The sequence below is a fragment of the Morus notabilis genome, unplaced genomic scaffold, assembly GCF_000414095.1.
Source record: "Morus notabilis unplaced genomic scaffold, ASM41409v2 Scaffold1421, whole genome shotgun sequence".
Lineage (NCBI taxonomy): Eukaryota > Viridiplantae > Streptophyta > Magnoliopsida > Rosales > Moraceae > Morus > Morus notabilis.
Window position 1 is genome coordinate 11,984 of NW_010363533.1, and position 15,171 is coordinate 27,154.

The 15,171-nt window shown below is 33.7% G+C and overlaps 2 protein-coding genes across 5 annotated transcripts in view; one reads left to right on the forward strand and one right to left on the reverse strand.

The window, feature by feature from the left end:
- The window catches only part of LOC21387917 (putative RNA methyltransferase At5g10620), a 13,830-nt gene extending 3,453 nt beyond the window's left edge, over window positions 1-10,377 (reverse strand). For 2 of the 4 annotated variants that reach the window (XR_002902745.1, XM_024169759.1), the window contains exons 1-7: window positions 10,293-10,377; window positions 10,169-10,200; window positions 9,915-10,057; window positions 9,059-9,125; window positions 8,335-8,412; window positions 8,090-8,235; window positions 889-965 (exon numbers count right to left, since the gene is read on the reverse strand). Coding sequence is in view for 3 of the 4 variants with exons in the window: in XM_024169759.1 (XP_024025527.1) it covers window positions 926-965; window positions 8,090-8,235; window positions 8,335-8,412; window positions 9,059-9,125; window positions 9,915-10,057; window positions 10,169-10,200; window positions 10,293-10,347 (561 nt within the window). In the remaining variant the exon portion in view is untranslated. Of the gene's footprint in view, window positions 1-888; window positions 966-6,810; window positions 7,145-8,089; window positions 8,236-8,334; window positions 8,413-9,058; window positions 9,126-9,914; window positions 10,058-10,168; window positions 10,201-10,292 lie in introns of those variants that run through there. The other 2 variants (XM_024169760.1, XM_024169761.1) reach the window with 2 other exon arrangements.
- A 3,087-nt stretch (window positions 10,378-13,464) lies between these two features.
- On the forward strand, window positions 13,465-14,845 carry LOC21387918 (protein FAM32A). The gene is made up of 4 exons (XM_010104542.2): window positions 13,465-13,531; window positions 13,660-13,851; window positions 14,035-14,099; window positions 14,382-14,845. Exons 2-4 carry the CDS (start codon window positions 13,681-13,683, stop codon window positions 14,644-14,646), a joined length of 501 nt encoding a protein of 166 aa, XP_010102844.1. The 5' UTR covers window positions 13,465-13,531; window positions 13,660-13,680; the 3' UTR covers window positions 14,647-14,845.
- The last annotated feature ends 326 nt before the right edge of the window (window positions 14,846-15,171 follow it).

Consider the following 15,171-nt stretch of genomic DNA (forward strand, 5'->3'; position numbering starts at 1 on the left):
GGGGGGGGGGTTTTGAAACCTGGGGGGATGCCAACGGGGCCTTTTAATTAAAAAAAAAAAAAAAAAAAAAAAGGTAAACTTATACGTTGAAACACTCAATACCACAAAGTTTACTAAGAGCAAAGCTATACCCAAACGGGTGCACTAGTACACTCACAAGGGGTGTTGCGACCACACAGGGAGAATGCAATAGTGCATCCCGAGCGGGTCGCATACTTTCTTAGCTTGATTAACTTAAAATCTAAGGCCACGTATATTATGTGGCTAAAAAAGGTAAACTTATACGTTGAAACACTCAATACCACAAAGTTTACTAAGAGCAAAGCTATACCCAAACGGGTGCACTAGTACACTCACAAGGGGTGTTGCGACCACACAGGGAGAATGCAATAGTGCATCCCGAGCGGGTCGCATACTTTCTTAGCTTGATTAACTTAAAATCTAAGGCCACGTATATTATGTGGCTTTGCTAAACCAGAATTTAATTCCATGCAGCCCACAAATTGCTCGAAGCTCAAGTCCTACATTAACCTTTTTTTATTGTCCGTGACGAAATCCTTTCCTCCAAGTTGAAGCACAGGAAAACATTATAAATAGAATTGCATGGTAACCAAGTGCATAGACTGCTTGCATTGTGCCATTTCAGGGCAATGAATCCCTACTTAGTCACCGGACCTGATTTGGAACATGACAAAACTTGTTCCTTACCCTTTGAAAGGAACACAGATCAATTTCTATTCCAGACCTTGCATTATATGACTCTGATATCATTTACAAGTTACAGAGAAAAACTTAAAAGGAACTATAAATCCAATAAAGTAGTAAGCACTATGCATATGTATCCAAAGCATTGGTGAATATTTCAAATTAAGAAGGCAGAAGAAGTACCTCACTACCTGTAAGTTGTGCTTGTAGAGATGCAAAGCTAGTGATGGTACTTTTGTCCTTTCAGAATGGTCCATGACCTGAAGTGAAACAAAAAAATCATGTGTATGTGTTAAGCTAAACTAATTCAATGAAGGGAAAAAAATGTAAAAAAAAACATGACAAGTCTGTTTATTTTTGCTAGAAAAAGCATGGGTTGTAAGAGGCTCCGTGGGTTGTAAAGAAAAATGCAACGTAATTTCTTTTCCAGCCACAAACATCAAACTTATTTCACAACCCAACCCCAGAAATACTATGCAGCACAGCTGTAAAGCATCCCTACAATCAGCTGGCTGTAGGTAGTAAAAGAAAACTGCCGACCTGTAGAAATTCATCAACTTCCAGTTTAAGCAACTTCAAGCTTGAGAACTCATTCCAATAGAGATAATCCAGATATATATATATATATATTTCCACATTTAACAGAATATCCTAAAGTACTTAATATTCTGCCAATCCCACACACTTCAATGACCAAAATAGTGCTGAAAATTGGGGCCGGCCTAGACGGGCCCGAAGCCCATTACTGTGGGACCGGCCCGAATCCGTACAAGCCCGAGCCCGGTCCTAGTGTAGGGCCGGGCTAGGCGGTAATTCCAGGCCCGCAGGCGGCCCGAGACCAGCCCGGAGAGCCCGGCCCGAAAACAGCCCGGTCCAAGCCGGGCCCGAATGGTTAAGGAGCAGCAGACAATTGGGCTGTTTTCAGCCTGCAGCCCAAAGGCCAAGCCTAAATTTTTATTTTTTCTTGATTGTTTACTTGTTTTTGGCCCAACAGTAATATTACCGTTGGGCTGCCTCACGACAGTGAGTCTGAAGCAGAGGGCTGCAGCCCTCTGCTATCCCCCCCCCCCCAAAATCCCTAAATTTTAAATACCCCCTACATTAAACCATTTTTTTCACGCAACACAACTTTCACTCTCTCTATTCTCTTCTTATTCTCCAATTTTTTCTCAACTCTCACTCACATTAATTCTCTCAATTTTGTTATTTCATTTTTGTTTGAAAAAAAAAAGTTGGTGATTCTCTAATCTCTACTTCAATTTTCAAGTCACAATTCCATTATCCATATCAAGTAATCAAGGTATTGATAAATTTTAGAATTATAAATATTTTAATTTTTTTATATTTAATTTATTGTGAATATTTAATTTTTAGTGTTAGCATGTATTAATATGTTTTTTGTTGTTATTATTAGTGTAAGAAATAGAAAATGAAACCAAATATGTATAGGTATGGTTTTGATGGTGTTGACTACTATGGAATGGATGATCAAGACATTGATGAAGCAACAATTCAACGAATGGAGGCGGGTGACCAAGTAGGTGACACGTCACAAAATATCAATATTCAACCGAATCAACCCTCAGAAATGCCGACGGGCTCAAGTGGTTCAACATCATCAACGACAACAAAACATGCGAGACAAATGTGCAAAATGTTAGAAATACTTCACTACACAAGAGAAAATTGACGCTGGAGGTAAGAAAATAAAATTAGCTACATGTATATATTATAAAAAAGTTTTGTCTGCAAATTTTACAAGTGAAACTCGACACTTGAGAGATCACAGAGTTAAATGCGCTAGACTACATTAAGCCAGGATGGAGCCTACACAAACTCAACTTCAATTAAACCCGGATGGTTCGGTAAGTACCTGGTCCTATAATCCTCATGTTGCTAAGGAATCTTTATGTCAATTTATTTCTGTTTTAGATTTACCTATTAACCTTGGTGATAACCCACACTATGAAGCACATATTGTCCTCAATTTCAAAAAGTTTCTAGAACTACTACTAGGAATGATATGATTGCATACTATGAGAAAATGCGTCTTGCATTAATAGCTGAAATAGGTGCATTAAATTTTTCAATTGCATTAACCTCTGATATTTGGAGTAATAGGGTGAATCAAGATTATTTGAGCGTAGTTGCACATTATTTAGACTCTAAATGAAATATGCAAAAAAGAATTATTGATTTTAGATTTATTGATTGTTCACATAATGCTGACAATATTGTTGAGAGACTTGTTAGTGTTATTCAAGATTTTGGTATACGAGACCGCATTATCTCTATCACCTTAGATAATGTTACAGCTAATACAAGGGCGATATCAATGTTGGATGGACTTATAAACTCGGATAGTGGTGGAGTTTTACTTGATCAAATGTGTGCATGCCATATAATTAACCTCATTGTCAAATCATGTATGCGTATGATAAGTTTTACAATTGATAATATTCGAAATATCATTTCTTAGATTCATAATTCAAACCCCTGCATTGCTGAGTTTAAGAGGTATTGGAAAGCATAAGGTATGAAGCCTAGAAAGTTTGGTCTTGACATGTCTGTTAGGTGGAATCAACATATATGATGTTGAAGAGTACTTTGCCATATAAAAATATTATCACAATTTTTGTCAATACAAAAATGTGCAAAACAATATTGCAGGAAGATGACTGGTTTATTTGCGAGCGATTTGTGTCTTTTTTGGAGGTTTTTTATGATTCTACTATTTTATTATCCTACTTCTCCATTAGTGTTGCATTAAATTTGTGAGATTACAGACTTATTTGAAACATATAAAAATGATATGTTATTTAAACCGATGGTAAAAAAATGGAAGCAAAGTTTATGAAATATTAGTCTGAAATTCCTCTGTTGTATTGTTTAGCTATTATTTTGGATCTTAGAATAAAATTATCCGGTCTTGGAAATGTTCTTTCTCATATCGGTGGCCAGTTGGACATAGATTATACTTCACAGGTTGTTGACACACATGAGAAGTTGTTTTTGATTTATGCAATTTACGAGAACAAGTTCGGTAACTTGACAACTCAACAAACGCAACAAGATCAGCCAGCCCGCTCAAAAAAGAAGTTTTGAAATTTTATATCTTCTCATCGTGGTGGCTCTAGTTTGTCATCAAATGCGAGTGTCATGTCACCACCATCAACACCAACGACGACACAATATAGGGAGCTCAACATATACCCTGAGATAGAATTCTCGGTGATAGACGGTGCTAATAATGATGACAATTTCTAAATTTTGGCATGGTGGAGGCTACAAGGTGTAATATTTCCAGTACTCTCAATATTAGCACGTGATATCTTGACAATTCCAGTATCAACGGTGTCTTTAGAATCTGTGTTTAGCACAACTGGGAAGATAATTGAATAAAGGACTTCATTGACTCTAGAAATGGTTGAGGTGCTCATATGTCTAAAAGATTAAGAAAATGCTTCTTTGCGAATGCAACACCCAGCCGAACACAGAGATTTAATGGATCAATTTCAAAACTTATATATTGACGATGACACTTCTGATGTCGGAAGTAATGTAGCAGGCAGTTAGATATTTTTGTCTCTTAAATATTTATAAATTGTAACTATGAAAATAATACTGCACTATTTTTTACTTACTAAGGTTTTATCCCAATAGATTTTTTTTGGTAACGTTTTTAGTGAGCTAGTTATAATTATATAAATAAAGTTTTATTCCATTAAAATTTTAGAATATTCACTATTTATTATAAATTTCGCTATCTTTTTTCAATTTTTTGTAAATTATGCTCAGGCCGGGCCGAGACGATTCGGACCGGCCCGACCCGTAATAGTCCAGCTCAGCCCTAGGCCCGTCGGACCTTAGGGAAGAGCTAGGCCCATAGCTGAAAATTCGGGCCGCCCGGCCTGAGCCCGGCGGCCCAAAAGGGTAGTTAGGGCCAGCCTGGCCCGGCCTGTAGTTTTAATGGGGCCGGGCCGGGCTATTGCGTGCCAAGCCGGCCCCAATCGGCTCGGTCCGGCCCGAGCATGATTTATAAAAATTTAAAAAAAGATAACGCAATTTATAGTAAATAGTGAATATTATAAAATAATAATAGAACAAGACTTTATTTATGTAATTATAACTGCCTCATTAAAAACTTTATCAAGAAAAACCCATTGGGATAAAACCTTTGTAAGAAAAAAAGAGTGCAGTATTATTTTCACAATTACAATTTATATATACTTAACAAACAAAAATATATAATTGTCTGCTAAACTACTCCCGGCATCAGAAGCGTCATCATCAATGTATAAGTTTTGAAATTGATCCATTAAATCTCTGTCTTCGGCTGTGTGTTGCATTCGCAATGAAGTATTTTTCCAATTTTTTAGACATATTAGCACCTTAACCATTTCTGGAGTCAACGAAATCCTTCTTTCTTCAATTATCCTCCCAGCTGTGCTAAAGGCAAATTCTGAAGACACCGTTAATACTGGAATAGTCAAGATATCACGTACTAATATTGAAAGTACTAGAAATCTTACACCTTGTAGCCTCCACCATGCTAAAATTTAAAAATTATCATCATTATCAAGACCATCTATCACCGAGAATTATGTCTCAAGGTATCTGTTGAGCTCTCTATATTGTGTCGTCGTTGGTGTTGATAGTGGTGCCATGACATTGGCAGTTGATGACGAACTAGAGCCACCACGATGAAAAGATATAAAATTCCAAAACTTCTTTTTTTAGCGGGCCGGCTGATCTTGTTGCGTTTGTTGAGTTGTCAAGTTACCGAACTTGTTCTCGTAAATTGCATAAATTTCAAACAACTTCTCATGTGTGTCAACAACCTGTAAAGTATAATCTATATCCAACTGAACACCGATATGAGAAAGAACATTTCCAAGACCGGCTAATTTTACTCTAGGATCCAAAATAATAGCTAAACAATACAACAGAGAAATTTCAGCCCAATATTTCCTAAACTTTGCTTCCATTTTTTCTACCATCGGTTTAAATAACATATCATTTCTATACATTTCAAATAAGTCTGTAATCTCACAAATTTGATGCAACACTAATGGAGAAGTAGGATAATAAATACCAGATAATAAAACAGTAGAATCATAAAAAAAAAAACCTCTAAAAAAGACACAAATTGTTCGCAAATAAACCTGTTATCTTCCTGCAACATTGTTTTGCCCATTTTTGTATTGAAAAAAATAGCTATAATATTTTTATATGGCAAAGTACTCTTCAACATCAAATATGTTGAATTCCACCTAACAGGCATATCAAGACCAAACTTTCTAGGCTTCATACATTCTGCTTTACAATACCTCTTAAACTCAACAATGCGGGGGTTTGAATTATGAATCCAAGAAATGGCATTTCAAATATTATCAATTGTAGAACTTACCATACGCATACCTGATTTGACAATGAGATTAATTATATGGCATGCACACCTTTAATCAAGTAAAACTCGCCACTACACGAGTTTATAAGCCCTCCAACATTGATATCGCCCTTGCATTAATTGTAGCATTATCTAAGGTGATAGAGATAATGCAGTCTCGTATACCAAAGTCTTGAATAACACTAACAAGTCTCTCAACAATATTGTCAGCATTATGTGAACAATCAATAAGTCTAAAATCAATAATTCTTTTTTACATATTCCATTTAGAGTCTAAATAATGTGCAACTACACTCAAATAATCTTAATTCGCCCTATCACTCCAAATATCAGAGGTTAATGCAATTGAAAAATTTAATGCACCCATTTAAACTATTAATGCAAGAAGCATTTTCTCATAGTATGCAATCATATCACTCCTAGTAGTAGTTCTAGAAACTTTTTGAAATTGAGGACAATATGCACGTTGAATATGCGCTTCATAATGTGGGTTATCACCAAGGTTAATAGGTAAATTTAAAGCAGAAATAAATCGACATAAAGATTCCCTAACAACTTGAGGATTATAAGACCAAGTACTTACCGAACCATCCGGGTTTAATTGAAGTTGAGTTTGTGTAGGCTCCGTCCCGGCTTGATGTAGTCTAGCGCATTTAACTCCGTGATCTCTCAAGTGTCGAGTTCCACTTGTAGAATTTACGGTCAAAACTTTTTTACAATATATACATGTAGCTAATTTTATTTTCTTACCGCCAGCGTTAATTTTCTCTTGTGTAGTGAAGTATTTTTAACATTTTGCATGTTGTCTCGCATGGTTTGTTGTCGTTGATGAGGTTGAACCACTTGAGCCCGTCGACATATCTGAGGGTTGATTCGGTTGAATATTTGATATTTTGTGGCATGTCACCTACTTGGTCACCCGCCTCCATTCGTTGAATTGTTGCTTCTTCAATGTCTTGATTATCCATTCCATAGTAGTCAACACCATCAAGATCATACCTATACATATTTGGTTCCATTTTCTATTTCCTACAATAATAATAACAACAATAAACATATTAATACATGCTAACACTAAAAATTAAATATTTACAATAAATTAGATATAAAAAAATTAAAACATTTATAATTCTAAAATTTATCAATAACTTATATATTTGATATGGATAATAGAATTGTGACTTGAAAATTGAAGTAGAGTCTAGAGTAGAGATTAGATAATCACCAACTTTTTTTTTCGAACAAAAATGAAATAACAAAATTGAGAGAATTAATGTGAGTGAGAATTGAGAGTTGAGAAAAAATTGGAGAATAAGAAGAGAATAGAGAAAGTGAAAGTTGTGTTGTGTGAAAAAAATGGGTTAATGGATGGGGTATTTATAAATAAAATTTAGGAATTTTGGGGAGGAAAAAAAATAGCAGAGGGCCTACAGCCCTCTGCTTCAGACTCAATGTCGTGAGGCAGTGAGTCAGCCCAACGGTAATATTACCGTTGGGCCAAAAACAAGTAAACAACCAAGAAAAAAAAAATTAGACTTGCCCTTTGGGCTGCAGGCTGCAGGCTGCCCAACAGTGTGGCTGCAGGCCTGCAACACGGTCTGTTACTCCTTAACCATTCGGGCCCGGGCCGGGCTTTTCGAGCCCTCCGGGCCGGGCTCGGGCCGCCTGCGGGGCCTGGAATTACCACCCAGCCCGGCCCTAAACTAGGGCTGGGCCGGGCTCGTGCTTGTACGGATTCGGGCCGGGCTCGGGCTTGTACGGATTCGGGCTAGCCCAGTCCCCGGGCCCACAGTAACGGGCTTCGGGCCGGTCCGGCCTAAATTTTCAGCACTAGCAGGGCCTATATAAAATTATTTAAGGCCGGCCCGGCCCTAACTACCATTTCGGGCCGGGCCGGGCGGCCCCAAATTTTTAGCTCTAGACCAAAACAACATTACGTAGGGCGATTTTGATTGGAAAAGTGCAAGTTTGTACCTGTACAGTTGTTCAACAAGCACAAGTAAAGCAATTTGATGATTAAAGACCAAAGATGACAACTTAATACATAAGTTAGCACGTTCCCGCAGTTTCCGTCCATGACCATAAGGTCCACCAATGCAAAAGGATAATCCTGCAGCACCCTGTAAAAGAAAAAGAAGTTTGAATCCGTTAAAAAACCTTCAAATTAAAGTATTTCACATTGAAAAAATAAAATCATCTGAAAATGAAGCAGTTTGTACCGTATTCCCAGCATCCCCCAATAAATCAGCCATCTGCTCAGATCCTATGTCTTGGCCACGCTCATCCAACAGCACAACCTGCAAATGCATGATTACGAATTGGATATGTAATTTTGAGCCAAAAAAAAAAAAAAAGGGAATTGGATATGTAGCAACAATCTTCTATTATCCTTAAAATAAAAAAAAATAAAAAAATCAGCTGCTACTAGACTACAAGTATCAATTTACAATATATATATATATAATAAAATTTTAAAAAAAAAAAGAACAGTGGCAAAAAAGGGGACTTTTTCATCCAACAGCACAACCTACAAATGCATGATTACGAATTGGATATGTAATTTTGAGCCAAAAAAAAAAAGGAATTGGATATGTAGCAACAATCTTCTATTATCCTTGAATTAAATAATAATTAAAAAAAACTCCTACTAGACTACAAGTATCAATTTACAAAAAAGAAATTAATATTAAACAAAATAAAATAAGAAGAACAGTGGTAAAAAAGGGGACTTTTTCGAAAAACAAAAACGAGAGAATATTTTTTGCCTTAAGGAACTGCAACTTACTATTCAACTTTCTTTCTTTCTTTTCTTTTTTTTTCCCCCCCTTTGGGGTGGGATGGGGTGGGGGGTTCTCTATAAGTGATCATAATAGGATGTTACGAACATAATCAGTTGATAAAGAACAATTGAATCCTCATGAAATAAAACCAAATTATTATTACCCAATCACTCGACCTGATAAGATTCATGACAGCATTGTCTTCATCCTCAACCTGAACCTTCCGGTCACTACAAAAGCACAAAATTTAATCACCAGATCAATTCACCATCCCCAAACACAATAAACCCTAAAAATCCACAACACTCAAATTCTGTTCGGCACACCCTAATAGACAAATAATAGGGCTTTTGCACCTTTGCCCCTTCAACTTTGATTGAATTTGGTTCTCGTTTATTTTACCGATTTGAATTTTCAATTCCAATTTTGCCACAATTAAAAACTCTCATAAAAAGTCACATCTAACTTTTTTTACTACAGTTAAAAACTCTCCTATAAAATCACATCTCAACCTGAATTGAAAACTCGAATCAGCAAACTGAACAATGCCTAAAATGTCACAATGAGGGTTAAAATTTGGAAGCAGCGGCCCTCATGCAAAGGACAAGTAAAGAATTTGCTAAGTTGACTGCCCTACAAAGTGAAATTAGCAAAATGACCACCTTTAAATTTTGCACAAAATGATTTTCTTTAGTTTTTACACCGCGCAGACCATTCTGGTCACACAGTGTAGGTAGTTTTGAAGTCATTTTGTAAATTAAAATTTTTTTTAAAAGTTACTCTACTGATGAAGCTTTCTTATTACATCATTTTTATAAAGAGCTTAAGATAGTTCCAGTCCTTATCCGAAATTTCCGTTTCTTCCTTGCACAAGAGTTTTTCTATCTAAATTTTAACTTGGGTCCATAAGCAACACTTTGCTAATTCGGGGGCAATTTGTCAAAATCAAGAATTTGGTGCGAAGTCATCAGTCGCAAAATATTTAGTACACAATATAACACAATAAAGTGAAGAAATACCGTGCATTTTTAGGATTGGACCGTATCTGAACGTCATCGACAGTGCAATAAAGCTTGAGTTTTTCGATATACTCATTGAAAACGAATTGTACTCCTTGCGATCTCTTCTTCCCGACCCATAATATGCGTATCGGAAGCGATCTCTGCCCAAATTCATCAAAATGCCTCAAACTTTCCCCCACAAAGTCACAAATTTCAATAGAGGAAAAGATCTGCAAAACCTAAATGAGAGCAAAAGTAAGATAGTTTTTCACCACTGATTGGCCTGCGTATTTGCAAGGTATGCCTGAAATTTTGTGAAGAAGAAGATTAGGATTTGAGAAGGATGGTGAATTGAGAAGGGCGAATACATAACCGAGGTCTGAGAAGAGTAGGAACCTGAAGAAGATGGTGAAGAATTTGGGCGAAAACTGGCAGTGACAGAGATAGCCATTTTACCAGTGATAATAGAGAAGAAGCGACAATGTCGCTTTTTTTTTGTTTCTTGGTTGTTTGAGTGCAGCGATAAATAATGGCGCTTTGGGTTCGGGCTTGGACAAAAGCTTTGGCAGCGAGTTTTTTTTTTATTTTTTTTATTTTGGCAAATGGATGAAAGAGATTTAAGTCGCGTTTGAAATTAATCTTATTTTTATTTTTTATATTTTTAAAAAAAATAAAAAATATTTTTAAAACGGTATTTGACGTAATAAATATATAAAATATAAATGAAAATAATTTTTTTATTTAGTATAAAATGAGAGAAAAATAAAAAATAATTTTTAATTATTTTTTATTTTTTATTTTTATTTTCTCATCTCTCGAGCACAGAGAGAGAAAGAGAGATATTAATGGATTTTTTTAGACTGAAAATAATCTATTGATAAAACTACCAGATGCATTTTCAAAAATGATTTATATTTAAGATTAAAAACGTTTTCATTTTCGTTTTCATTTTCATATAAAAAATAAAATTATTTTAAAATAAGTTCCAAACGCCCCCTTAACTTTGAATGTTTTTAAGATAATAAATATAAGAGGAAACTAGAAGACCATTATTTTTTATTATCTTATTATTTATGTTATTAAAAATATTTAGACAAATTTTACAATTCTCTCTGAACTTTGTCATTTGTGTTAAAATGTCTCCTAAACTTTATCATTTATGTTAATATGCTCCATGAGGTTAACTCCGTTAAGTTGTTTAACAAAAATGCTTATAAACACATATTGAACTTTGTCACTTGTGTCAATATACCCCATGAACTTTAAAATGTACATGTTTTACCCCTCTAAGTATGATATGTCTCTAATTTTTCTCCCTCCATCTTGATTCTATCAATTTTTAGAACGAAAATCTTAATATAACCACTTAAATTGCTAATTATTTATGATGTTTCTCCATTAAAGTTTGTTAAGTTAATGAGTTTCTTAAAATTTGTGTTGATTTTTTTTAAAGGTACAATAACATAAATGACCTCAACGCATTTAGATTTAGAAATTCTATATATGTATAAAGCATAAACATATTTTATGTCAAGCACTTTTATTTAGATGAAATATTAAGGAAAAAAATCATTACATTATACAGATTTGTTTCCCATTTTTCCTCTTTGTTGCCTCTAATCAACTAATGTTTTGAGAATTAGTGCTTAACTAACATTTTTTTGAGGAGCAGGTATTCAATAAACCTCAATTATCATAGATAATTAGCAATTTAATGTTCATATTAACATTTTTGCTCAAAAAATTAATAGAATCAAGATGAAAAGGAAAAAGTTAGAAACATATCGTATTTCGGAGGGCAAAACAATTATATTTTAAAGTTTATGGGGCATATTGACATGAGTGACAAAGTTCATAGAGCATTTATAAGCGTTTCCGTTAAAAAACTTAATAGAGTTAACCTCATGGAGCATGTTGACACAAATAACAAAGTTTATGAAAAATTTATAAAATTTGTCCAAAATATTTTTAAAGAATACGAAAAAATCCGTTAAGAAAAGAATCTTATAGACTATGAAAATGTATTCTACCAGAATATTAATACGATGTAAATAAAAAATTTAGAATTAATGGTAAAAATAAAATAGATTTTTTTAAAGGCATTCTTGAAAATTTCTCTAAATATAAATATTGTGTAACAATTAAGTTTCATATTTTAGTAAAGATTTACAATTAAAAAAGTACGTGTTCCATTTAAAAATAGTAAGAGTAAACTGTATGATTACGAATTGAATATGTAATTTTCAGTAAAAAAACGCATATGTAACAATAACATCTATTATCCTTGAATTAAAAAAAAAATTATGTTCGGCCTCACGCGAAGTAAAAAAATGAATTGAATTGAATAGTAAAAAAAATCTTCTATTATCCTTGAATTAAAAAAAGCGTGGTTTTCAAAGAGAGTTTTGAGAAATAAATGGCTCGTTTAGTTCGCTGATTCGAATTTTTAATTTGAATTGATATGTAATTTTATGTGAGAGTTTTTTACTATAATAAAAAAGTTAGATGTGACTGCTTTTGAGAATTTTTTACTGTAAAAAAATTAAAATTCTAAACTCGAATGAGTGAAATAAACATGACCAAAAGATATTTCATTTTTATTGTTAAAGTGAAAATTAGTATCATAAGTTGTACAAAAAAGATACTCTTATGAGAGCATTATGCGATTATGAATTGAAAAAAATTGGGAGAAATTTGTGAAATAAAGCATGTTTTTGTTATTTATATAAATAATTGGGTGAGAAATTGTATTTCAATAAAAATAGGATTGTTTTTGTAATTATATTTCACTTTTTAAGCTACAATTAGGTGCGCACAAGACCACACAGACCCTCATTGACATTCAATTTGAGCCTTTAAGCATCCGTTTGGTAAGGAGATTCGAACCATGATTTGAATCACGGTTCATGATTCGCTACAATGTTTTATCTCACAAAAAATACACGTAAATTGATAATAATTCTGAATCATGATTCTAAATTCATGAACAAAACGTCTCATTTACACTCCACTGATCGAAAAAAGTAAAGACCCTTACCAAAGACATGTCCCTAAATTGAAAGTGAATGAATGATTTTTTTTTTTTAAGAAAATTTCTCCAGTAAGACTTATAGTTTTTTCTAGTCGTTTTTAACTATTAAATTTATATCATAAATTATTTGTTATACATATTTTTTAAAAAATTTTGATTAAATTTAATGGTCATATACATATTTTTTAAAAATTTTGACTAAATTTAACGGTCGTAAAAATAATCTTATCAATATGACGGTCTACTCAAAAAAATTTCTTTATTTTTAAATTTTTTTTTGTTCCAACAAATAAAAAGCAAGCGATAAATTCATGGTATATTTAGAATAATGAGACATTTAATTTATGAATTAGAATCATAAAATTAAAATTATTTTTAATTTACATGTATTTTTTATAAAAAAAAATCACGTTTCTAATTTAAATCATAATTTTTAAATCATGTTCATAATTCATGAATTAAACGTCTATCAGTTTTATCGGGTTGGAAGGACCTATAAAAAAGGCCACGTAAGAGACTTGTGCTTACACATCTTCAGCCAGCTAACTAGTAACGAGAGAGTTCGACCGTATTCTAGAACAATCCTCTCCTCGGCGAAGAGGAGGTACGACGATAAGCTCTCTCATTTTCCTTTCCGATCTTGTTTTACTATTTCTAATCTCTTGATTTCAATCTCAACAAAAAAAGGTCTTTTGATTCTCTATATATTTCTTTATTTTTTTGATAATTTAGTTGGTTCTGAAGAAACCAGCAATGTTGGGTTACGAGAACGTTGTTGGTGGGAGGCTGAAGCTGAAGGGAAAAGCGTTGGATGTGAAGAAAGATGGAGGGATTAATATTAAGAAGAAGAAAAAGAAACAAAACAAGAAGAAGCATATAATTATGACCAATTATCTCACCCCAGAGGAAGTGCTCTCTCAAAAGGTTAGTGGATGCCCTTTGTTCATTACATTATGAGCTTTTCGATTTTTTTTTTTTTTTGGGTGAAAAAATTGGGGATAGGAATTTGAATTTTACAACAACAAAAAAAGACAGATTTTCTTTGTTGATCTATAGACTTGCATACTTACGTTTTGTTTTTGTTGTTGTTTCTTTTGGTATATTAAGTTGAGTCTTGATTCAGAGGATCTTCTTCAATCCATGAATGTGTTTGAAAAGCGTGAGTTGAGAAGGTAGATATTATTTGTTCTGTTATGGAAGTCAAATTATGGGTATCGGGTGAGGTCCAAGGCTTTGTTTTCTTTCTGCTACTGTTTTTTGTTAATTTGTGTTGGCAGAAAAAGAAAATGAAACAAAGAGAGGCATATCAAACAGAAAAAAATTGGTCTATGGATGAACTAGAGATATATATATATATATTTTTCCCCCTTGCTTGTTCCCTTCCTTTTTCTCTTTTCTATAATCCTTTTCCATGTAATTTCGATTTTGCTAATCGAGGTTTCTTCCTTTTGGAGGGTGATAGATGGTGACACAATGCGCACAACAGATGATCAGCATGACGATGAAAATGATATTGAGAAAGATGAAAGACAGTCAGCTGCATATGACAGTTATCTTACTCCGGCAGAGAGACGATATCTCCAGCAGTGGGAGAAGCTTGATTGTCGAAGGCTCGCAAAGATGGCGAGCAAATCGCACCATGACCGGATTCAGGAATTCAATCAGTATTTGGCAAATCTAAGCGAGCATTATGACATTCTTAAGGTCGGACCGGGCTAACTATTTCTTGCTGTCAATTTCAACATTGGTTTGTGGTAGGTTGTGTAGCAGAATGCAGATTTCTTCTCTGGAAGAACTATTCTTTCAATTATTCAGAAAGATGTTGGGAAAAAATAATTTGTATGAAAAAAAAACAAACTTCTAATGTGGTTGCCGTTTCTTTTCCTAATATGTAGGGGTTGTTCTTTTGCATTTTTGAGTTAGGGTGTTGAGTGATGATCTTGAGTTGTTTCAATTATAACTTGAGTCGAAGTTGTAACTTGAATTTGTGTTTGGATGTGCACATTTGAGTTATGATTTGAATTGAGAATCTATTTGAGTTTGTGTTTGAGTGAGTTAAAATTTAAATTTGTATTTAGATAGTATTTTAATAAAAACTTAATAGTGATGAAAAATTTTAATAGGGTATATGGGTGAAATTTTATACGTCTTTTCGTTGTGAATGTAAAAGTTATAATATTTTTAAGAATAAAAAAAATATTGTTCATTCATTAACTTGAGTTTGAGTTTATGTACTCGAGTTGA